The sequence below is a fragment of the Benincasa hispida genome, chromosome 11, assembly GCF_009727055.1.
Source record: "Benincasa hispida cultivar B227 chromosome 11, ASM972705v1, whole genome shotgun sequence".
NCBI classification, from domain to species: Eukaryota; Viridiplantae; Streptophyta; class Magnoliopsida; order Cucurbitales; family Cucurbitaceae; genus Benincasa; species Benincasa hispida.
The window spans coordinates 30,008,758-30,035,808 of record NC_052359.1 but is presented as its reverse complement, the minus strand read 5'-3'; the positions used below and the strand labels follow the sequence as shown (position 1 = coordinate 30,035,808).

General features: G+C 37.5%; 1 protein-coding gene and 1 non-coding gene across 2 annotated transcripts; both read right to left on the bottom strand.

Annotated features, from left to right (window-relative positions):
* Positions 1-3,359: 3,359 nt before the first annotated feature.
* On the bottom strand, positions 3,360-6,649 carry LOC120090047. Its single transcript, XM_039047537.1, has 2 exons — positions 5,711-6,649; positions 3,360-3,589 (listed from the first exon to the last, which is right to left on the bottom strand). The coding sequence occupies exons 1-2, from the start codon at positions 6,627-6,629 to the stop codon at positions 3,528-3,530; spliced, it is 981 nt and encodes a 326-aa protein (XP_038903465.1). The 5' UTR covers positions 6,630-6,649; the 3' UTR covers positions 3,360-3,527.
* Positions 6,650-6,788: 139 nt separating this feature from the next.
* TRNAY-GUA lies at positions 6,789-6,880 on the bottom strand. The gene is given in 2 exon segments: positions 6,789-6,824; positions 6,844-6,880. It is a non-coding gene; the product is annotated as a tRNA-Tyr (tRNA).
* Between the last annotated feature and the right edge of the window lie 20,171 nt (positions 6,881-27,051).

Below are 27,051 nucleotides of genomic sequence, written 5' to 3'. Positions count from 1 at the left end.
ACCTAGCTTTCATACAATATTCTAACATATCATGTCTAAGCACATCATTAGCTAATAGAGAGACCCTTTTGCTCAACTCCCAACATAATTTAGACTAAGGTGTGAACCCTTTTGCCATCAGTTTTTAACTAATCTATATTTGAGGGAGAGACCTTTTTGCTCAGCCCTTCACACTATTCTTCTTTTAAAGGTGAGACCCTTTTGCTCAACCCGTTATCCCAGCCTTGTCTAAGAGAGAGTCCCTTTTGCTCAACCCTTTATCCTAACCTTTGAACTTGTCCTATGTGCTCATAGAGCTATACTGCATCCTATCTTCCAGGATCATAACTAAAACATAGCTCAGATATCTTCTCCTAGTACTTTAGTATTGAGCTGTTCATACATCATAAAGAAGTCTTTCCATAGGAAGACTTACTAGAACATAGTGTCATAACACCTAGCATTCATGAGAACTTCCTCTTCTAATGCATGCTCATAACATTATTGATAACTCATTGTAAGGTGACTAACCTAAGGTTAGTCTTTCATTTAGAGAACAAATTTATATGCATATATAAAACATTCATAAAACATTCATAAAGCATTTAGGTCACATCGTGTTTTGTTGGAATCCTTTCTCTCTTTCCAAGTTCCCTGGTTTCCCTTGGTTTTCTTTTTGAACCCTAATTTCCAGATTCATGTGAAGTTCAGATTACTCATTATTCCAGATCTTATTTTGAGACACTTCCTTCTACAAATATGTTTAGAAATGTCTTAACTTACTTACCTTAAAATTTGAGCTTCAAAATCCACTGCAAGAGCTCAAAATCTCAAGATTCCTCTACTTTGCCCCGCTGTCCCCAATTCTGTGAACACCTCTCGGTTTCCTTTAATTTTGACAGCCCTTAACTTATAATTTTATTATAGCAGCCCTCATACATAAACTAAACTCAACTTTTGAGATTTTGGCTCAAGAATCACTTGATTTGCACGAGTAGTTTGGGAGAACTTCTCATTTGAACTTGGTGTTACAGTCTGCCCTCAACGCCCGAACAGCACCTGCACCTTCTGTCTTTTTTATCAACGCATGCTCTTCTTGATCAACGCAAGGCCTTCCCCAAAACTCGCTCTCAATTATTCTTCCTAACTTTCTTTGAAAGGAATTTATGTTATGAGCTGAAGTGAAGCTTTGGGATGCTATTTATAGGCCTTTAGGAGACCATCCTCATCATCCCTTAAGGCTCTCAATGCATGGCACCTCCTTCTTCTAAACTTTTGGAGTGTCTTCTCCTTACTTTGCCACCACCTACTTCCCTACCACATCCTACTTTGAGGTGTCTTCTCCATCTTTGTCCTATACATGTATACTTCCACCACCTACTTGGTTTGGCTAAGATTTCACTTGGTTGAACCACCTAGTTTATCTTACTATCATTTTTTTCCTTAACATCCAAGAATTATCAATCTCAACACACACTTCCCCTCCTGGACGCATCCCCTTTGTCAACGCATAGCTTCCTTGGATGCCTAACCACACTTGGCCTCACTTGGACTCATAACCTTTGCCATGACCCACCTTGCGTCCAACTAATTTCTCAAGACCAACGCATAGTCCAATGGCCGCCTTATTCTTTCAACGCTTAGCCCCATGGTTGGCACATATTTCTTCAACGCATACCATCGCCCTTGTGTGGCAACGCTTGTACAAACCCTTTGCCTAAGGCCTCTTGCCGTACACATCAACTTAGTCTCATTGCATAGCTCATAGCCTCATCACATAGCTTCAGCCTTATCACATGGCTCACAGCCTCATCGCATAGCTCCAACTCATCGGATGGTCTTTGGCATCACATAGCCCATCAGTCGCACACCTCAATGCACGCTCACTTCCCCTGCGTTTAGTGCCTTGCGCACAACCGAGCGCTTCCTCGCTCGCGTCTGGGCCTTTACTCAATGCACGATGGCCCTTACTCAATGTAGGATGGCCTTTCCTCGATGCACGATGGCTTTTACTCAATGCACGATGGCTTTCACTCGATGTACAATGGCCTTTACTCAATGCACGATGGCCTTTCCTCGCTCACGCATACTCGATGCACAATCCCTTCATCAATCATGCATACTCGATGCACGATTCCTTCCTCGATCATGCATGGTTCTTACTCGATGCTCACCTAGTGCTTACGCGATGCTTACCTAGTTTATTTGATACTTGCCTATTGTTTACTTGATGCTTGGCCACCATTTTCACGGCTAACACTTAGCCAAAATTTCTACTTGCTAGGCTAATTATAAACACTCGAGAGCCAAGTTTCCAATACTTAAGTATTTTCCTTCTTCATTTTCAGGTTTGGGTTTCACAGCATGCTTCACGTGCCTTGCGCCAACGCCACCAATGCATACCCAAGCACACACACAGCTTTCCAGTGCATAAGGCCTTCATGTCGCGCTCGCCTACCACTCGACACATGACTAGGCGCACCTCCACCTTTCCTCACATAGGATCATGGCCAACATGTAGTCTCACCGCCCGCACACTGGTCAGCGCACACGCCTAGCTTCAACGCCTAGTTGCCTCGCTCATGTCGCGCACCCAACGCACTTGCCTTGTCGTATACAACACTAACCTCTACAACCCTTGGCTATTGCACGTCCCTTACCAACGCATGGTGTCCTCATGCGTCCAACACTTAACCATCACGGCCAATCTTTCCAAGTGCTCACCTAACCTCCAATGACAAGGCCATCGCCCATGGAAACCTTTCATCAATGCACATGGCTTCCAGGCCTAATTCCCATACTTAGCCAAATTTTTACTTGGTAAGGCCAAACTCAAAGCTCCCAGAGAGCCATAACTTTCAACACTTAGAATTTTCTTCCTTTATTTTCCTAATTCCTCAAATTTTCCCTACAATATATCATTAACTCATATTTAAATCTACTCAACATATTTATTAACATATTTAAGTAGGAAAACTAGGTTTCGGGGTTTATAGAATCTCTTATCCCTAATTACATTTACCCCCCTCCACATAACTATTAACTTAACTTAACGAAATAAATATCGTGTCTTCCTGCAGATCGACCCAGACTTACCGCTATTGATACGTCTCTATAGTAATAGAATTAGATTCTATATTATAATTTTTTTGGTTCTTAGGGATTTGTTAACGACGTCGAAGTCCTAGTAACCACAGATCTACAAATGAGCAAAGTGGCAGCTCTCATATTACACATTTCTATAGGTTTTGCAACTTTTCTTAAATGTTTGTCTTTGCTTCCGTGGTCAGAAACTCAATTCTTGGTTGGGGGTGCGCGCGCTTCACTAGAGTTCAAATCCTTCTAGCTACTACATATTTTAACCAATAAAATATCGGATGTTCATAAAACTAATAAGTTTAAAAATCAAATAAAAGAACTATAATAATCAAATTGTGCAAAGTGTCACCATGAAAGACAAAGACCTACAAATTTTATTTACATAAGGTTTTTGGTAAATTTCAGTATGTCACGTCAAAATAATTTAAATGAGACCTCTCCGAGTCTCTCTACACGAAGCTGCCGCAATGAAAGAGAAGGAATGCCACCAAAAGTAGAAACCATCTACTCCCTGCAAAATTACCCATTTATTAATTAGTACACATTTTCCAAATATTCTTATATAATTGAAGTTTTTGTAAACTTAAATTAAGTTTAGTTTGTTTCATAATAAACATATATAGTTTCTAAACTTTTAAATTTGTATTTATTTGATCTTTAAAATTTTTTTAAAAGTCTATAATATATTCTATAAAAAAATGGTAATTAATCTACTAAAAATAAAATTGAATTTTGTCTAATTAAATTCTAAATTTTAAATTTTATGTTCAATAGAGACACGAATTCTTGATCTATTAAATATAAAATTTAGAATTTTAAAGAAAGTTGAAAGTCTTAAAAGATCTATTATATACTTTTTTTATTATTATTATTTTGGAGAATTGAATGAACATAAATTGAAAGTACAAGAATTTGACACTTATTAAAATTTATTGACCTATTTGACATGAAATTGAGAGTTCAAGAATCGATTAGACATTTTTGAAAGTTTAAGATAAAAATAGAAATAACATTTAGTAGGTTTTAAATAGTGACAGCTAGAAGTTTAAGTTAAGATGAGCTTGATATATTTTAACATGGATAGGAGATCGAAAATTTAAAGATTTTTTTTTAACTTACATTTAATTTAAGCAAATGAAAAAAGAAAATTTTTTTGAGCAAAAATTCAGCAGCAAGAAAAATTTGAAACTATATATGTTACTAATTTAAAACATAAGGCAATTATCATAATAGTTTTGAATTATATATGTTACTAATATAAAACATATATAAAGTTGGGGTCGAGGTTGGACTTACTTTAGCGCCACATCTATTTTAAAATGTTATACTCTTATTCCGAATTTTGAGTTTATTTTCTATTTAGTCTATATGGTTACACTTTTACTCTTAAGTTGTTTAGTTTCCTTTATTTTTATAAGTTTTATGAAAATACTCTTTTACCTCGAGTTTTTAATGATGTCCACTTTTAATAATCATGTGTGTTAATAGTCTATTAATTAACTAAAAATAATAAGATTAGTTTTCATTAATTTTCTATCACTATTAAAGTTGAGTAAAAATTCACACTATAATTATTTTTAATAAATTAGTTGAAAATTAATACCAATGACTAAAAACAAACATTCTAGAAATTTATGAACCAATGGAAACTAAACTCAAAATTCAAAGGTGAAAGTATAACACTTTGAAAACTAGAAATCAAATGAAAACCAAACTTAAAACTTCTAAAAAGGTAACATTTCAAAATATATAGACCAAATGAAAACTATACTCAAAGTTTATGAACTAAAATGTATTTTCTTAGCCTTTTTCATTAAATTTTAATTAATAATAATATCTTTTAAGCAAGAAAAAATAATATGTGAATTTATTTTCATAATTTATAAAGAGAACCCTAATAGAAACTAAAATATATTTTAATCTTAAATTTATATTCATCACGATAGAATAATTATCTTTTAAAATTTTTAAATTTTTCAATAGACTTAGGACCCGTCGGATGGATTTAAGAAAAAATTATTTTTTAAAAAAAAAAACCATTTTTATTTAAACACTTTTGATAAAAATGATTGAAAATACACTTCAAATGGTTACCAAACACTCTAATATTTTTTTAAAATATTTTATTTTTTAAATTAAACACTTGAAAAAATATTCTAAAAAAAAATTCCATACATCCCTCCATGTTAGACCTAAAAAAATTAACAATTTGAATTTTTTGAAAAAATATATGACACATTGCACATATTTATTGAACCAGTATCGCACAAAGATAGTGCAACATAAACCTCACCAAAGTAATTTTTTAAGGTCATATGCTAAAAAGAAATTATTTTAAATGGTGAAACTGCTGGAAATATTTATAAAATATAACAACATTTCGAAACTATAAATGATAAACGTTGATAGACAAGACTTCTATTACTGATAGACACTGATAATTATCAACGACAATCATTGATAGTTCTAAAATTTTAATATGTTTTGTAAATATTTTTATTCATTTTTCTATATTTAAAAATAGATGCACGGTAAATTTGTAATTTAACCCTTTAAAAAACTAGCTCAACTAATGGTACTATCAGAATATTAAAAATAGAGAAGAGATATGAGTGGCGGCGAGGCAACTTACAAAACCAAACGGCAACCGGAGAGGAAGCAGAGCTCCAGAAGAACTCCTGAGTGAGATCATTACTTTTGCAATCCGTCGTCGTATTGAACCCTCTTTCACACACACAAACAAACAAATTCTCCGGCGGAGTAAATCCACACGCGCCGCCGCTCATCTCACATCCTTTGCATTTACTTTCCATCACACTATTCTCCAACGCTCCATATCCGTACTTCAATTCCACTCCATACTCCCACCGCATCGGATTTGTCTCGTACTCTCCTAACGACACAATCGATGAAAATCCCCCGCACTTGAGCTCCCGCAGGTCTAGTTCTCCCTTGCCGTCGAAGTTCGCTGGTGAGTACACGCAGCAGGAATTCGTCGGCGGGAACAGCGGCAGCCCGAGATCGACGACGGACGGACAAGAGTAGATCGAAGCGCAGAGGTGAGCGTATGACAAATCACACACACCAGAGCCTCGAATCGAGAGGGAAACAGAGGGAGATTTGCAATCGAGGAGGAGGAAAGCCGATGAGCCGAGTTGGAAGGGGCCAGTCCAATCGATTCCTAGGGTTTGCGATGATTCGTGCATTTTAGAGCAGGTCGACATGGACGGCGGCGAGATTACGACGGTAGAGTCGGAGTATGAAATTGATGTTATTGGATAATTTCCGGTATGAGTGTTGAGGAGAAAGCGGTCGTCGGAGGAGCAAGTGACCTGTGAGGAAAATCGCGGAGAACCGCAACCGTAGCCGGTGCCAAACGGGTACTTGATGCTGAGGGTGCCGCATGTAGTCCGGCAGGGAGGGGAAACGGCGGCGGAGCGGTGGGCAGAGATAGAAATGGAGGTGAGAATGTGGAAGGTAAAGATGAGAGAGTGAAAAAACTCCATTGTTGAGCTCTCTGAGGTCTGCAAAAAGGAAACAGAGAGTTTCATGGACAGAGAAAGATGAAATGGAAATATAAAGAAAAATAAAAAGTGAGAAAATGGAATAAAGTACTTTTTTTTTTTTTTCTAAAGAAAAAGGGAGGAATATCGAATACTTTTGGATAAGGAATAATAATAATTTTAAAATATCTTAAATGAAAATAAAAATCCGACCTGCCGGATTCGAACCAGCGACCTAAGGATGACTATTTGAAATCTCAAACTACAGTCCTCCGCTCTACCAACTGAGCTAAGATCGGTTGTTGATGACACATCTTATTTTATTATATATGAACAATTACAAAAAATCAAATTTTACGTAATAAAATAAAATAAAATAAAATTTATACATCATATTTTAAAATTTAATTAATTATGTAATGTGAATTTAAGTTTGTGTAGAATATAATACTTGAGGTAACAATTTGATTTTTTTTTTCTTTTTGTTCATATATCCAATCAAAGTTTTGAAAATTAAAAGGGATCTTTTTTAAGAAAAACTTATTTTTTAATGGTATTTGATTATATGACTATGTTTAGTCAGAAAAGATGAAAATTATGAGAAACCAAACACAATTTTAAAAGATTAAAAAAATGATAGATTAATGAATAAAATCTAATTTACTTTGTTTATCAAATATTTGCACATACGAACCTTTGTTTATCATCAAAATAACAACTAATAATGGATATCTCAATGGACAAATAAAATTTAAACACAAGTTTGACTAGTTGAGTGTACATTAGTTTTGAGTAATTAAAATTTGATCGACTAGAACAAGATTAGTAAAGCTCGAAGATTGAAAGCAAACATATTAACAATAAAAAGCAACGAATTTGACATATATCATTACAATCTATTTACTATATGAGTTTTCCTTATGTGAGATCTAAAAATTTGACCGCTATAATATAGCGCGGGGAGCAATCATATGCATTTAATAAGAGCTTGTTGTATTGAATTTAATTGGTAATTAGTGAAATAGTTTTCCTTTGTTCTTTATGTGTTTAAGGTGATACTAAATCATTTTCTCTTTAGATTTGTATTTCACATTTTATCGAGAGGAGGAAATAATATGACTAGGTTTGAATACAAGACCTTCTAGATCAACTACTTTAATTCTATGTTAAATCACTTATTAATCTAAAAGCTTAAGTTGATGGGTGAAGGTATCTTATATTATCTAACATATTTAAAGGTAAGTTCAAACTTTTTCAAGTCAACTTTTATATATATATATATATATATATTAAAAAAAAATCTCTGAAGCTTCGATTAACCTGATGGAAATGAGAGTGAGATAAAGTGAAGGTAAAGATAGATTGGAGTGGAAGATTGTATAGTGTTAATGAAAGCTTCTAATATTATGTCTTCCCTACAAAACTAAACCCGTAACAATTTTCCTTCATACCTGGTTAAGAAAAGCCTGACCATGCAATTTGCATCCACAAACATAAAATGAGCAAAGGAAGCCTTCGAGACCTTTTGAATGCAAAATCGGCCAAGACGATAAAGATAATTTGGGTCAAACGGAACGCTCAAGTGAAAAAAAGATGTAGAAAGACTTATTTGCCTATAAAGACTTAGCATTGCGGCGTTGTTATGTGTTTCATGATAACTCTCTCTCTCTATATATATATATATAATCACCTGCAAAATCATTATTTATTTATTTATTTGTTTGTTTATTTATTTGAAATTGGATGATAGATAGATTATATCCCTTGTCCTTCATATTCAACAAGATCTCCCCAAAGTGTCATTTTTATGGTACACATTCTATATTATTTTATAAATATATTAAATTTAGTAAATTATAAAATAAAATTTAGAAAGTCTTTACTCTTTTATGATAAATTTAAAACATATCTATTATTCATTAGAATGACCTCTTTTTTTATGCGATCCTAGTTGATTGTTTTTGTTGATTAGTTAAGTAGATGTTTTTGAAATGATCACATCTGTAAGGGATAAAAAAAATTAGTAATTGAGGAACAAATATTACATATATATATATAATCAGTCTGTAAGGGATAAAAAAATGATCAGTCTCCAAGATGGCAACACACGAACGCTCGAACACAACGACTGCAACACTGCACGATCAACAGCAAACTCGAACTCAATGATCTCCAAGATCACGAACTCAACGAACAGCCTCCAAAACCTCGAACTCAGTCGAGTTGAGTGTGGATACCACCACAATAGCTACCTTGGTATTCTCGATGTGAGAATCCAGAAGTGTAGGTCCTGTGTAGACTTGGTTAAAGGAAGAGACCGGAGGAATAACAATCATATAGACAATTGAGTAAGTGAGAGATGATAAGAGTCTATAGATAAGTGCTCAATCGTTTAGAAGAAGGCAAGCTATTGTATAGCAAAAGCCCCGCGATCGTTTATCTACGATCATCTGAGTGAACTATCATATAGTATCACCCCCACGATCGTTTAGTCTCTCTTTCAGCTATCGTTTAGTGAAAACAATTCTAACTTGATAGCGATTCGTGAGTTTTTTTCAAAAATTACACCTCTTGCAAAAATCATACTAAATTTAGGAAAACATTTTTTCTTTTATCTCACGGTTACCATGAAAACCACCAATAAGCTCCCACTCAATTGGTTATTAGAGAAAAAGAGATAATTATCCAATAATTAATATTATTATAAATATATATGATAACCAATTTACCATATTATATTTATAACCTATAGTTTTAATATTTCACTCATGAAACATATGAATCATAGCTCTTTTTCTATTTCATGGTACTTAAGGTAAATCTCATTTACATTAATCATCCACTTGATGTATCTCATACATCACACCGATCATATCATATATAATCGAATTACCTCTTGTCAATTTGAACATTTCAAATCAACACCAAGAACTGATTCTTAACTTGAATCCATTGAGCTACCAAGGGGACCTTATGGACCTGTAGCTTGAAGCTCCAATGGTACGTGAATAACTGACTAAACTCTTTAGTCACGGAATCCACCATCCGTTAACTGTCAGGCACTCCACTAAAAATCGACAGTTGCTCTCTTTTTACTATAGATATATTTTGTGTCCATATCAACCAATCAACAGCGTGATAACCCTTCACAGATAGCTCGTACAACTGGGCCAATAACCGTTATACCCCTATAGTTACATCTAACTCCTTAAATACCACTGATCCCTCTAATGAACATAAGTCATAGTCCTACTATGACTGAGTCCTCTCTTCCAAAGAGAAGTTGTGGCCACTATGTTCAAGACCCGGAATTAGCCCTTAAGGGAGCAATCTATCTACTTACCCCTGCTTCGGGGAAGGAGTAAATTTCATCTTGTGTAACTGAGTTCCCAGCCCTCAAATCAAACAAATCCCCAAAAAAGTAGGCATGTTGAGTTGGCAATCTGGCCACTCTCACCCATACTAATCAAAGAACTACCCTCAAAGGCAGGAGTTCCCAGAATACTCGGGATTGAGGTCATATCACCTATGATCGTTTAGGTGAGATGTAAGTCTTAAGTATCAATAGCGTTATATAAAGAAACTAATCATTTCGTGGTTCGGTCTTATATAAACTTTTTGTATACGATCCCCCCGCTCGCATGTCTCCACATGAATGGTCAGGATCAACCATTTGTAGCAGTTCATAATACTTGCAAACCTCTACAAAGTGGGTCATATCCGTAGTGTCACCAGGATCAGGTATCCCTCCTTAATCCTTATCCTACAGACCTTTTTAGGTTATCACTTAAGGCATGATCCACTTGTATATCTCATATACATGTTTAAATTTACATACAATAACCATGGAGCTTTGTTTATTAGATATGAGTAAATGCCAAATAAAATAACTTTTATTTTATTCATAACAATGTGTCAATTTACAAACTACGAGACTCTAGGAGAATTAGGACACCAATCTCAACAATCATCCACTTGTCCTAATGCCTCGAGAGATTAATGTACAATAAAAGATAAATACAAGTACAATATACAATAAACTAGGGCATATTCTATACCCCAGTATCATCTCCCACTTTCCCTAGATAAGATGTCACATGTCCTGTAGACCCAGACTCTCCAGGTGACCCTCGAACACTTTAGCCGTGAAAGCCTTTGTAAATGGATTAGCAATGTTGTGCTCTGACACGATCTTTGTGACAATCACATCACCACGATGCATAATCTCCCCGATCAAGTGGTATTTTCGCTCTATATGCTTGCCTCGACGATGACTCTAAGGCTCCTTTGAATTTGCCACAACCCTGCTTTTATCACAATAAAGAGTGATCAACAAATCCATATTTGGAACAACTTCCAAATCTGTAAGGAATTTCCTCAGCCAAACAGCATCTTTAGCTATTTCATAAGCGGCTACATATTCGTCTTCCATAGAGGAGTCTGTGATGCATTCTTGCTTGATGCGTCGCCACACTATAGCCTCTCCATTCAGAGTGAACACTAACTCCGATGTCAATTTACGAGAATCTCTATCAGTCTGAAAGTCAAAGTCTGTGTATCCTGTAAGGATCAAATTCTTATCTCCATACACGAGCATGTAGTCCCTCATTCCCCGAAGATACTTGAGGATCATCTTAACCGTTGTTCTGTCATACTCTGCCCCGAGCTCGCACTTCTGAGCCCGAGAAGAGGCATGAGGGGCCGCAGATACCACCCTTTTGTGATACCTACTGCCCATCTGAATCTTTTTACTATACTCAGTAAACTTTAAGTCAAGGAGATAACAACAACTGATTAAGTAGGCCCATTTTATTACTACAATGAAATGTGTATATAACTCCAAGACTTTACTACAAAGTTTACAACAACCACTCTTAATGCCGGAAGTGTGACTATGGTTTGTGGTAGACCTTGACCTCAGCAGCACTCTGGAACTCCTCAACCTTCGCTACTTGGGGGGTAGGGGGGAGGGGTGGAGAAGACATAAAACATGGAAAACATGAGCTACAAAGCTCAGTGAGTGGCAACTTTAAACAAACATAAGTTTTATTTTAGAAATTCATCTTTGAGAAAACAATTCCATAATCAACAACAATCACATAGCAAAATGTAATCTCCCCAGCCTGTCAGCTAGAAATACCCTGGCATGATTATGTATTTTTCCTGGGTATTCTCCGTGAATAACCCGTGATAACCAACGTGGACTCAGGCTCAATACCTTATAACCTGTCGACTATGCACATGTCGACATTTCTTGTTAGACACGTTTGAGTACGCTGACAATCTCAGCCAAGCGTCCCACCAAGCATGCTAACAATATCTCGGGTATGAATCCCATTTCCTAATGCAAATATACACGCATTGTGACAACAACACAAACCAAATATCCAAACAAACATATTTCCCGATCATGCCAATATTTCAAATACAACCTATATATATAATCATATATATATATAGAAATCAACCGTACAAATGATGGAACAACCACTCACCTTGGTTGGTTAGGAACTTTCCACTCTGAAGTTCCTTAGGTTTCCTTGGTTTCCCTTTTGAATCCTAAATTCCAGATTCAATTATCAGCTTAGATTACACATAGTTCTAGACCCTATATTAAGATACTTTCTTCTGTAAACATGTTATAAATTGTCTCAGGAAGCTTACCCTAAAATCTTAGCTCAAAAATTTTCATGGTTTGGCCGGAATCACCAAAACATCAAGACTGGCCTAAGCTTACCTGATAGCTCGAACATTTTTTCTTTTCCTCATTCTCCAGCCCAATTCCTTGGAGCTTCTTCTCCAGCAGCTCTACCATGATAACTATACTCTCAGATCTTTCAGGTGGCTTTGAAATCATTCCAAACGCACGAGTATTCTAGGAGAACTCCTCGTGCCAAGTTGATGCTACTTCCAGACTTCACTGTCCAACAACATCTCCTCCTCTTGGAACTTCATGACCAACGCATGGTCTTGCTACCAATGCATGCATTCCTTCATCAACACATAGTTTCCTCCCTCTCAGCCCTCATAACTCTTCCTAATGTACTTTGAAGAGATTTTGAGTTATAATCTGAAGAAAAGTCCTTGGCCCTATTTATAGGCGTCCAAAATCTCTTAAAGGCTGACACCTCCTACTTGGCCGGATGTCCAAGTGTCTTTTTCCCACACTATTAATGCAACCTTCATGCCATCGCAACCCAAGGCGTCTTCCTCTGCCTTAGCCAACACATAACGCTCAAATTTGCATGTCATTTTATGCATCCACCTCACTGGTTTGAGGCCCACGATTTCTCCCCAACAAGCCACATGTTCGGATGATCACCATTGGCGTATTCCACATCCTTATGGTTGCAAGCAATCTTGGCAAATCGCACCCTCGCATGGCCTATGCGCCCATCGGACCTTAAATGCTCCATCCAACCTCAAATTACTTGGTCGTGCATGGCCGCATGTCTCTTTTTTCTCGCATGGCTTTACCTTTGGCCTATGCGCTCAACTAGGATTATGACCAACACTCTTCCAACGCATACTATTTGCTCAAGCCTTGTCCTATACGCTCGTATGTCTCAGATGTCCTTGGCATATAGCACATCACCAACGCATAACAACCTTTGGGGTAGACTAAGTCTCAACTCAATGCCTCATGGTATAGCTTACTATCGCCTAGTCTCTTGCTAATGCATCCCCTATGACCAAAGCTAGCATGTCCTTGTTGTTTACCAACGTCCTTAGTCTCTTGCTCAAGACCAATGCAAACTAACCTCACTAGCCTTACGTACCGCCAGCTTCAGCAATGCAAAGACATTTCACCATGCGTCCACCATGACTTGTCCTAGCGCCTAGCTCATCGTCTAGTATTGCTGTCGCATAGCACCATCGCATAGCACACAGCCTACTGCACAGCTCTTGCTCATCGTGTAACGTTGACGCCCATCATCTAACGCATCCGCCTATCGCTTAACGTCATCGCCTAGCATCTACGTCTATTGCACAATGCTCATTGCTTAGAAGTCTATCGTGTAGCGCTAACGCCCATCGTTTAGCATTGACGTCGATCGTGCAGTGCCAATGCCCTATCACTTAACACTATCGTCCATTGCATAGCGCTATCATTCATCGCATAGCGCGTTTAGCGCGACTCTTCGCATCGTCTAACACCGCATCGCTTAGCTCCACGCATTTGCTACACGATCGTCCAGCGTCTGCCTACACGATCGCCTACCTCATCGTGTAGTGCCGCTCACTTACTAGATAATCGCATACCCCATTGTGTAACACCATTCATTTGCTACACGATCATCTACCTCATCGTGTAGCACTGTCAAATTTACTACACGATCATCCAGCGTGCGCAACTCCAATGCCCAGCGCCCATGTCCGCGTAACTTGAGGCTACCGCATACATTGCTAACCTCTCAAGACGTTGGCTGCCGCATACTTGTCCCCGGATAGCCTTTCCTCTCGACCATACTTTAGCCTCTTTCAACGCCCAAATAACCTCTCAAATGTTCATGGCCAACACATGGCACAACACCAACGCTTAGCACGAGGCCAACGCATTGTTAAATACTTAGCCATTTCTTTCTTAGCTTCCAACGCATGGTTCTTTTTGGCATCATACTTAACCAAATTTTCACTAGTCAAGGATTATCTCAAAGCTACTAAACGAATCTATTTAAACAATTAGAATTTTCCTTCTCTTTAACATAGAATTTAACTTACACTTAGATTAACTACTTAAATAGGAAAAATGGAAATCCGGGTTTCACAGTCCAGTGATCTAATCCTGGATTGGACTATAATGACTAACAATCCTACTGCATAGCAAATGTCGGGTCTGGTACACAACATTGCATACATTAAGCTTCCAACAACTGAAGCATAGGGAATCTATCTCATCTCCTCAACCTCTTGAGGTGTCTTAGGACATTGATCCTTAGACAAAACGATTCCATGCCTGAAGGATAACAAACCCCTCTTAGAATCCTGCATCCTATACCTGATCAACATTTGATCAATGTACGATGCTTGAGATAGAGCTAACCTCTTGTTCTTATGATCCCGAATGATCTGGATCCCTAGAACATACTTGCCTCACCCAAATCTTTCATTTGGAATTGCAAAGCTAGCCACTTTTTAATATCAGTTAAAAACCCTATATCATTCCTAATGAGTAAGATATCATCCACATACAGTATCAGGAAAGCTACTGAGTTATTGATAATCTTCTTGTAAACACAAGAGTCATCAATATTCTGATCAAAGCCAAATGATTTGATGCACTGTCAAATCTAATGTTCCACAATCTAGATGCTTGTTTCAGCCCATAAATGGACCTATTAAGCTTGCGTTTTTGCTCTTGATTTGGAACTACGAACCCCTTTGGTTGAGCCATATAGATGGTCTCCTCAAGATTACCATTAAGAAAGGCAGTCTTGACGTCCATTTGTCATATCTCATAATCATAAAATGTGGCTATGGACAAGAGTATCCTGATAGATTTTAGCATGACAACAGGTGAGAAAGTTTCCTCATAGTCCACTCCCTCGACCTAGGTATAACCCTTTGCCACGAGTCTAGCCTTAAAGATTTTTACCTTTCCATCTACACCTCACTTTCACTTATAGATCTACTTACACCCTATAGGTTTTACCCCGTCAGGTTGATCCACAAGCTCCCAGACTTGATTGAAGTACAAAGACTCCATCTCATGTTTTATGGGTTTAATCCACTCATCCTTGTCAACATCCTCTATTGCTTGCTTAAAAGACAATGGATCCTTGACCCCATTATTAGAAATGACGTTCTAGGCTTCAGTTAAACCCATGTAGCGATCGGGGGGTTCATAACCCTCCTACTACGTTGAGGCAGTCTCAACTCTTGAGCTGGTTGAATAGATGTATCGACCTCAACAACTCTTGTTAACCTGTCAGTCTAATCAAAAACTTTTGTTGAACCCTCAGTAGTCTCAGTCTCACTAGAGATCATATGTAAAACAAGCTTACTTCGTGGTTTATGATCCTTGATGTGGTCTTCTTCCAAGAAGATAGCATTTGTAGAGACAAAATTTAGAAAGTTTTTACTTTTTTATGATAAATTTAAAACATATCTATTATTCATTAGAATGACCACTTTTTTTTTGTGCGATCCTAGTTTATTGTTTTTGTTTAATTAGTGAAGTAGATGTTTATGAAATGATCACATCTGTAAGGGATAAAAAAAATAGTAATTGAGGAACAAATATTACATATATATATAATCAATCTATAAGGGATAAAAAAATGATCAATCTCCAAGATGGCAACACAGGAACGTTCGAACACAACAGCTGCAACACCGCACGATCAATAGCAAACTCGAACTCAACAATCTCCAAGATCACGAACCCAATGAACGGCCTCCAAAACCTCGAACTCAGTCGAGTTGAGTGCGGACACCACCACAATAGCTACCTTGGTATTCTTGGTACGACGATGGGGTATGCGGACACCACCATCGTTGTTGATCACATTAGTTAGACGATGGGGTATGCGATCAAAGGTTGATCGCATCGTGTCAACGATCGGTTACACGATTGCTGAACATCGAGTCGTATGGACGATGAGAGGCTCACGTATCGCTTAACGCGCGCGCACAATAGAAGATCGTTTTGGTCAGTAAGCTTTACCGCTTAGTAATTGACTAAATGATCGCTTAGTAACGCAAGGTAAACCGTTTACCTATCGCCGCGTTAAGTGATCGAATAGACGATCGTTTTGGTTAGTAAGCTTCATCGCTTAGTAACTGACTAAACGATTGCTTAGTAATGCAAGGTAAATCGTTTACCTGTTGCCGCGTTAAGCGATCACATAGATGATCAGGCTTCGCAGCCTCGTTGTCGTCTACGCGATCGTTTAATTTTGCTTCTATCGTCTAGTGCGCATTGGACAATCATCTACCTACAATGTTTACTATATGATGGAGTCTTCCTGATGGTTCAAAACCCGGTTCACCTATGAACCAGATTGCTCGATGAAAAATGTAATAGATAGGGTTATTTCATTCTGGTTTTTGTAAAGGCTCATCCCGGTCCATTAATCCTCTATTTATTACATGCGATGTATATATTTTTTTAATATGTCATATGGTATGCACATATAGTAAATCCCACCTTAGGTTATGCATTGGTCATGCATCATCTCTTTATTGTAATTGTTCTATTTTAGAGAAGCATGATTTAATTTACATAAGTGCATGTTCATGCATCATTGAATGTAAGGGTTATATTTATGTATGCTTTACTTATTTAACGTTATATTTATAAGCGTTATAAATACTTCATTATGTGGTCTGAGTGTTTTAGTTGTTTATTTTATAAATGGTTATAAAATGAAATTAGAACTAAAATAATTAGTAAAAGATTAATATGTAGCAAGTCTACCTATAATAGACCTTTTGTCAAAGGCGGGTTCTGTCTAGACTGGGGTATTTAAGATAACGGCAATGGAACACCCCTACCTGAGAACCTACCTGAAAAGGTAATTTAGATAGATTTGATGCATGCATGCAAATTAAGGCCAATCCATTAAAGACTTTAATGTAACTACTTGGATTTTTTTTTAAAATTTCAAAGACAAAAGTTGTTTTTTAGCAAACTTTATAAATGACTTAGATCATCATCAATAGCCAGATTGTCTAGGTTAATAAATCCCTAGGTAGAACGTTCAGTAGGAAGTTCTTGGGGCATTTGATGCTTCATTTTCATCTCTCGCATTTCTCCCTCATAGTCCACACCATGAGATCTACCCTCGACCTCAAGGCGCCTTTGGCGTGTCTCCCAAACGGATGGTGTTTGGGTAGGTCAATATCAAGGTGGATGGAGAGAATGTTCATAGTAAGTGGGAGCAAGAAGTGCGACAACATATCCCTCGGTCTCCTTCGTTGGATTAAATAAAGTTTTGGCACATCACCTCGTGGCACTCTGGGTGTATCCCCCTATAGGATGGTTGTTTTGCGCATTTCTTTATTTAATCTCTTGTAAGAGGATAAAGTTACTTAGTCTCTTGTCCTAATCTGCTTTTTTCCCTATGGTGAGCGCATTAGGGCGGGACTCTGGGGACAAAAACGAGGGGTTACACTTACGCAGGATTGTTAAGGGTTAACTATTCTGAACCGAACAAATGGTGGCTATTAAGTTTAGTTCCAAAAGTTGGTTCTGCCTAATGGTTGAGAATGTCTCATCCCAGTGAAGGGACATCCGATCACTCCACCGGTGACGTTTATCCTGCCTCGTTGGGGCATCATTGCAAAATAAAAGTCTTTTCACTTAGGGTACTTGGAATTTGTTTTGCTAAAATTAATTGGTTAATTAAAAACTGTGGTTTTTGCAAAGTCTTATAAAAGGTTATTCGTTTTTTTAGCAATGGTTTTTTAATGGCATCAGCCACTATCAATTTACTTAGCGCCGAAAAACTGAATGGCCAAAACTATTCAAGTTGGAAATATATGCTCACGACGATACTCATCATCGAGGATCTGAAGTTTGTCCTTACGGAGGAATGTCCTCCTATTCCACCTCAGAACGCTACTCAAAATGTTCGAACGGCGTACGAACACTGAACACGGGTAAACGAGAAGGCCCGACCTATATTCTGGCCAATCTTAGTGACGTGTTGGCCAAGAAACACGAGTCCATGGTCTCAGCTCGTGAGATCATGGAGTCCCTGCAGGGAATGTTCAGTAGCCATCTGGATAGCTCAAGCATGAGGCTCTGAAACACATCTTCAGCTCTAAAATGAAGGAAGGCACCTCTATTGGTGAACACGTGCTGAATATGATGGTCCACTTTAACGTGGCGGAGATGAATGAGTCTAAAATTGATGAGGGCAGTCAGGTTAGCATTATCCTGCATTCATTACCGGAGAGCTTCCTCCACTTTGTTGGCAAAACGATTCTTAACAAAGTGGACTACTCCCTTACCACTCTCCTCAACGAGTTGCAGACTTACCAATCCTTGCTGAAAAGTAAGAAGAAAAAGGGAGGTGAGGTAAATGTTGGCTCGTCCTCTAAAAAGTTTTATCGTGGTTCGACCTCAGAAACAAAGTCTACACCTTCAACTTCTAACTCTAGAAAGGGGAAGAGAAGAAGGGTGGTAAAGGGAAAGGGAATGCGCCTGCTAACCTGTCACCTGTCGCCTAGAAGAAGCGTCCACCGCTGGTTGAAAAACAAAAATGTTTCCACTGTAACCAGGATGGACACTGGAAGAGGAATTGTCCTCGTTATCTGAAAGAAAAGAAGGCTGCCAAAGCTAAGGCCAAGGCAGACAAAGGTAAATATGATTTTCTTGTATTAGAAACTTGTTTAATGGAGAATGATGATTTTGCTTGGATAGTAGATTTTGGCGCCACTAATCATATATGTTCTTCTTTTCAAGGGATTGGATCCTAGCAACAATTGGAGGCTGGTGAGATGACGTTGCGAGTAGGCACCGGGTACATCATCTCAGCTATGGCAGTGGAAGACATGCACTTTACTTTACATAATAGGTTTCTTATATTAAAAGATGTCTTTGTAGTTCCTGAACTAAAAAGGAACCTTATTTTTGTAAAGTGTCTATTACAATACAATTACACTATTTCTTTTAAATTGAATAAAATGTTTATTCGTAAGGATGGTGTTGAAATTTGTACAGCTAAACTGGAAAATAACTTGTATGTGCTAAGACCTTTAGCCTTAAGTTCCCTCCATAACATAGAGATGTTTAAATCTGACGTAACTCAATCTAAACGCCAATGAGTTTCTCCAAAAGAAAGTGCCCGACTTTGGCACCTTCGATTAAGGCACATCAATCTCAGTACGATTGAGAGATTGGTAAAGAATGGCCTTCTAAGTGAGTTAGAGGAAAATTCTTTACCAGTGTGTGAATCTTGCCTTAAAGGTAAGATGACTAAACGACTTTTTACTGGAAAAGGTTATCGAGCCAAAGAGCCTCTTGAATTAGGAAAAGGTTATCGAGGAGGCTATGAGTACTTTATCAATTTTACTGATGATTACTCGAGATATGGGTATGTCTATCTGATGCAACGAAAGTCTGGATCTTTTGAAAAGTTCAAATTATTTAAGGCCAAAATTGAGAATGCTTTGGATAGACGAATAAAAACACTTCGATCAGATTGAGGTGGAGAGTTTTTGGATTCTGAGTTCTAGAACTATTTATTAAAACATGGAATCGTTTCCCAACTCTCGGCACCGAGTACACCTCAACAAAATGGTGTAGCAGAGAGGAGAAACAGAACCTTGTTGGACATGGTTTGTTCGATGATGAGTTACGCTTCCTTGCTAAACTCGTTTTGGGGTTTCGCAGTAGAGACTGCGGTATACATTCTCAACTGTGTTCCTTCTAAGAGTGTTGCAAGAACACCTCTGGAGTTGTGGAACGGGCGTAAAGCTAGTTTACGTCACTTTCGATTATGGGGTTGCCCAGCACATATGCTTGAGGCAAATCCCAAGATGTTGGAATCACAATCGAGGTTGTGCCTCTTTGTAGGCTACCCCAATGGTACACGAGGATGCTACTTTTATGATCCATCTGAAAACAAGGTGTTTGTTTCCACGAACGCTACTTTCCTGGAGGAAGATTATATCAGGGAGCATAGTCCACGTAGTAAAGTCGTGTTAAGTGAGCTTTCCAAAGAAACTACTAAAACTTCAACAAGAGTTGTTGAAAAACCTGCTTCATCAACCAGAATTGTTGATGATAGTTCATCTGGTAGGTCGGTTCCACCTTAAGAGTTGAGGGAACCTTGATGTAGTGAGGGGGTTACGAACCCGCCAGATCGCTATCTGGGTTTCACGAAAATCCTAGCTATGGTGACAGATGGCGACGTTAGGATCCGTTGTCCTATAAAAAGGCAATGGAGGATGTTGACCGGGATGAATGGGTCAAAGCCATGAATCTCGAGATGGAGTCGATGTACTTCAACTCGGGATGGGAACTTGTAGATCAGTCTGATGGGGTAAGACCTATAGGTTGTAAATAGATCTACAAATGCAAACGGGGGGCTGATGGGAAGGTGCAAACCTTCAAGGTTCGACTTGTGGCAAAGGGTTATACCCAGGTGGAGAGAGTCGACTATGAGGAGACTTTCTCACCTGTTGCCATGTTAAAGTTGATCCACATGATAGTGCATCGAGGAGACATGATTGTCATGAAGATCTCCTCGGAGCAAAACGTTGCTGGTCCGTTTATGAAGGCTCTCACGGTTATAGTGTTTGAGGGTCATCTTCAGAGCATGGCTCTACGAGACCACCTGCGACTGGACTAGGGCAAGTGGGAGATTTTGTTGCACTGGGATTTTATGCCCTAGTTCATTGTTTTATGCCTGTTTACTTGTACTCCTCACTTTGCTTTAGGACAAGTGGGAGATTGTTGGGATTTGTGCCCTAAAGACTCGTGTCTTATAGTTTGTAAACAACTTTGTACGAACACTTGTGATGTATAATATAAATGATATTTATTTCACTACTTGACTTTGCACATTTAGATGATTTATATTTTACCAAAAACCAATAAGCTTAATATCCATGGTTGTCTTTATGTAACTTAAGCATGTATGTAGTGACATACAAGTAGATCATGTCTTAAGTGACAACAAAAATAGTCTGTAGTATATGGATATAGGAGGGAAAACTTATCCTGGTAACACTACGGAGGCGGCCTGCTTTGTGGAATTGTTACGAATGTTGTGACTTGTCACAGATCGTCTGATCCTGATCATTCGTGTAATGGACATGCGAGCGAGGCGTCCTATACAAAGAGTTAGTATAAGACTTGACCTCGTAGTGTTAATGTCTTCTCATATAACACCGTTCATGACTAAGACTTTACTTCACTAGGATGACCATAGGTAACATGACCTCAATCCTGAGTGAGTTGAGAACTCCTGCCATTGAGGACGGTTCTTTAATTTGCATGGATGCAAGTGGCCAGAACGCTGACTCAAACCTACCATTTTGGGGATTCATCTGATTTCGGAGCTAGAAACTCAGCTTCACAAGATGGAGTTCACTTCTTCCCCAAAGTAGGGGCAAGTAGATAGATTGCTCTCTTAAGGGCTGATCCCAGGGCTTAAACGATGTGGTGCAGCGCACCTTCTCATGGCCCGAGAGGTTTTCACACATAGTAGGACTATGTTGTATTGTTCATTAGAGGGATCAGTAGTACTTAAGGAGGAAGATATAATTACAGGGGCAAAACGGTAAATTGGCCTGCTATAATTACGAGCATCTATGAAGGGTCATCGTACTGATGATTGGTTATATCCAATAGACATAGAAATATATCTATGGCAAGAAGAGTTCAACTGTCGGTCTTTAGTGGAATGTCTGGCAGTTAACGGATGGTGGATATCATGATTAAAGAGTTTAGTCAACTATACACTAACCGTTGGAGCTTCGAGCCATAGGTCTATAAAGTCCCCTTGGTAGCTTGGATACAAGTTGAGAATCAGTTTTTGGGTCAGTTTGAAATGTTCAAATTGACAAGAGGGAGTTCGATTATATATGATATAATTGAAGAGTTAATTAAATATGATATAATTAACTCTATGTATGAGATACATTAATTTAGAAGAAATTGGATATAAATATGATTTATATCTAGTAGAGGAAAATATTATAATTAATATATGATATTAATTTATATGTTATGAATATGATAAGATCACATTCATTGGACGGTTATAAAGGCAATGGGATGACGTCTCTTCTGTTAAAAAATAACGGATGAGTGCATTATAAATAGCTGACAACGTGCAGGAGTCATATGCGCACGGACATTGTGTTAAAGATAGTGTCATCGTTTAAAAATCAGTGCCTATACGATAGTGCCTGCACAATCGCTTGCATATACAATATTGCTAAACGATTACTTACCGATTACACCGTCACGCGCTATTAACTAAACAATCGTTTACCTTTTCCTAAGCGATCATTTAGCTCCCGATATTTACTAAACGATCGTATAGATGATCACTTAGTTTTTCCTACACGATCGTTTGGACAATCACTCACCATTTTCCTGCACGATCGTTTGTACGATCGCTTACCTTTTCCTACACGATTGTTTAGACGATCACTTACTTTTTCCTACATGATCGTATACTTCACCTAAACGACAAGCACCTTGTCTATGCGATAGACGACCTCATCTCCCACTTGCTTGATCGTTATGTATGGTCTCTCTTCCTTCTTCCCTCTACCAAATCCGAAAAAAGCCCACACTTTGGATTCTCACTCCAAAAATACGAAGGGCTCTGAGTGCTGTTGTCTTCTCTGTTTCCTTTTGTCAAAGTGGTGATTGTTCGAGATAGAGATTTGGTTTTTGACTTGCTATGAAGAAGAAATCTTCATCTGGTATGTTCTTTTGATCTCTTTAGCATTATGAATGCATATTAGTATGTTTTGAATGTATTTGCGGTAATTCTGTCACAATGAATTGGAAAGATCCGCTTCCACTCGTAGGTACTTTTGAATAAGAGTTCCTTCACTAAGTACCATCAATTGCATGAAGGATGGAGATAAAAACACTTCAATTTCAGATTGAAGGGTATGATGAAGCTGATTCTTTCCTAAAAACTACTGCAAAAATTAGTTTTTTGTAGAAACCCTCTTAAATCCCTACACAATTTACTTCAATCTTGAATTCCATGACTCAAATTCAAGAATGAGAATAGTAGAGAAGATTTCTTGGTGGTTCACTGAGGATTTGAAGCTGAGATTTCGTGAAGAGCAACTTGGATTTGGAGGATTTTTCAAAGGTTTGTCTTCTAGAAACCCTCTTGCTGAATAATATGTTTTGCATACTTCACAGAACTCAAATTAAATGTAATTAGAGTGATTATTGATTATGAATGCTTCCGTTGTATTCTTGTTTATCCTATCAGCTCAAATTGTTGAATCAGTTAAGAGGCTAGAGAAATTCCCTTTGTAGTTTTTTCACCTTGAGACTACCGAAATGCCCCATCATGAGGTAATGTACTTTGATGATAAGGAGGATGACAAGGAGCCCATGCCATGGGCAGCCCCAATAGTCGAGGTAGAAAAATAACATGAGCCTTCATTGAACGATACCAGGTGATAGAGTTAGAGGTTGAAAAACCTCATCCTGTTCTAACCTCTGATATTTCGTATATTTTTTAGTTTTCTTCTTTTTGTTCTCAAGAGTATTTAGAGTATTGTTCTACTTTGGATTGGCAAGAGTCCCTTGAATATTTTGATTCTTTCTTTTTCCTTTTTTCCCGATATTCTAAACAAATAAAATTCGACCTGTCCAATGCCCTTCAAAAGATGGAGTTTCTTATGAGCATGGAGTGTTATGTCAATTCAAATAAGAAGGGTTGAAGAAATATGAGAATTTCTTCGTACCTTGAAAGGAGGACGGTTCACATCGAGCAACTGACGTTAAAAATTTTCCCTTCTTAGAGGGTGCCAGGTGAAAATTTTACTATTTTCCTTTACTGCTTTTTAGATTGGCTTCTTGTTTTTCTTTTGTAGGGATCCCCCTAGAAGAAGAAGGGCATCATTTTGAAAGGTGAGCCTACATTGTCACCTTAAGGTCTTGCACGAAAATGTCTACAGGGGAGGTATTTTGTTTGTTAGAACCAGAGAACACGCGACGGAAGTACAACGGATCAATAAGTATTCTAATTCATTAATTTTGGCTTTAAATTAAGTATGCTCATAAACTAATAAGAGAGTTTCATAACATATCTTTGTAGAACCACTTGAATCTCGATTTCAACTGTAAATCTTCTCAAAATCAACTTGTGAACTATCTCAAGTCTTCCCTACTATTCTCTTGGTGCCTTAAATTGAGTTGTGGGACTCAAAATAAGCTCGAATAAAGGAAATTTAGAGAAGAAGACACTACTGCACCAAGGAAGAAGACCTTCTTCAACCTTTAAGTTCTTTAGCAAAAACTTATTAAGTGCATCAGTTGCATGCTCAATTTCCACTTCAATCTTCTCTATTTATTGCAAGACTATTATGCAGAGAAGATTGTTGCATGAACAGCAGCTCATGCTTGAAAATTTGACTCAAGTAAATGGTGGAAAATGGGTGAACAAGTTGGAATGGAAGTGGAGAAATCCCACTTTTTCCATTTTTAATCTTTTTCAATTTTTGAATTTATAAATTAATTTCCAAAATCAATTTTTGTTTTTCAAAAATTGAAAACTTTATTAATTTTACAAAATTCATTCAATAATTAATTTGCTAATAAAATTAATAATTGAATAATTAATTAAATAATTTTAATTAATTCTAATTAATTTAATATCAAATATTAAATTAATTTAACACAACTTCCTCCATCATGAATCCCTATTCATGAATTTAATATTTAAATCATATTTAAATATTTAATTGATTCTCCAATTTCGTTTAATTCCAAAATTAAACGCGTAATTATATCACATATAATTACTAATTCCCTTAATTCTAATTTGAACGTTTCAAATTAACTTATCACGCTACTCTAAGGCTAATTCATTTATGAGCTAGTAGGGGAACCTCATGGACCTACAGATCATGGGCTCTAACGATCTGAGATTAATTGGCTAAAATCTTTACACCGAATTAACCCCTTCATTAACTATTGGGTCACTCCACTAAAGCCCAAAGTTGCACTCCCCTTGTAGATATATTATGTCCACTCGATATAACCATGATTAGTAAGTTAACTCTTCACAGGTTATTCATAATAATGGCTCGGTCAAATGGTTGTTTTACCCCCGAGATTACCTCTTATTCCTTAAGTCCCACTGATCCTCTAATGAAAAATTGATTTATGATCCAATCATTAAACTGAGTCCCTCTCGGGCAAATGAGAGGTTAGAACCCCTCATTCAAGACCCGGAGTCAGCACTTAAGGGAACAACCTCTCTACTATCCCTGAAAGTGGGTAGGAGTGAATTTCATCTTACACCCTATGTCTCTAGCTATCTACCCAGTTTTACCCCCGAAATAGAGGTTTATTGAGCCAACGATGTTGAGTCAACCCTCACCTATGCAAATCTAAGGATAATCCCGAATAAACAGGGGTTCATAGTTAGCTCAGGATTAAGGTCAAGTTACCTAGGTCATCGCTTTGAAATAGTCAGTCTTAAATAGTAAACAGCGTTATAAAGTAAGAGTGGCTTATTTCGTGGTCCGATCTTGTACAAACCCATTGTACAAGACGCCCTCACTCCTCATGTCATAACCTGTACGAATTAGGATCACATCGTCTGTAGCACTTTACAACTCCTTGTAACAACTATAGATTGGACTGCATCCAATAGTGTTACCAGAATAAGGCACCCAACCTTATTCATATACTATAGATCATTTTGACTATTTACTCGAACCTGATCCACTTTTATGACTCCACATAAAGTTCAAGTACTCATGTAATAGTCATGGATCTTTTAGTTTATTTGATGTATTTTTAAAATGAAATAAGCAATTCATATATTCAATAACAACTTATTGAATTTTCTGAATAGTTTTATTGTTTACAAACCACGAATTTTAGGTAATAAAACCCAACACTCTTCCCTTGTCTTTTATTTTTATTGAACTTAGATTAGAGATACATTAAGGACAATGTATTGTTTTAGGTTGGGGGCACAAGTTGTATATGCATGTCTGACAAGTTCTTAAGCACTTGAGCTCGAACGTTGTGGCTTATCTGATGATGTGATTTTTGTACTGCATGTAATGTGATGATGAATTTTTGTGATAGGCTCTAGGTAACTCTTTATTCACATTGTTTAGGATTCACAAAAATGTATGCATGACTTTTTGGCCAAATTTAAAATTTTTTCTTGATTCCCTAGCATATTTTGAGCATGTAGCCGTCTTATTTGTGGTTTTGAATGCTTAGTATTAGGTTATTTGATCTATATACTTGTATCACCTCAAAAGGCCCAGGTGATAATTGTTAAGTAACTAAAGCTCAACTTAGTGATGCATGCTTAGTTTTTGCCAACCTCTTGCTTTGTAAAGTAAAAGCCTGTTTTAGAGTAAATAAGAGGTAAGCATGTTGTAATGTAAAGTAAGTTTGTCTGATATTTTTTAAAGGGATTACTCTTCTTTCTTAAGGATATGATTAACCTAGGGCAGCTATGACACCCATAGTTTCCCTCTGTGCTAAAGTGCCCTTGAGAAATGAGTAAGCTTCGACACCTTTAAAGGATATGTTGCTTGTAGTTGGATGTCTTTAACGTAACCCATGTGGGCAAACCAAAATGAAGGTAGAGTAGTCTGGATAAGGCTTCCTCTTTTGTGTAAGTAAGAAAAAGGCAAAAAAAAATAATTAAAAAAAAAAGTTTCGTTCCCTTAGGTTTTACATTGCTAACTTGAGTCTAGGAAGTTTAATGATTAGTCCTACAAGCCAGTATGGGGGAAAATGAGGTGAAGGTTGAATAAAACCTTTCCGGGCTGTAAAGAC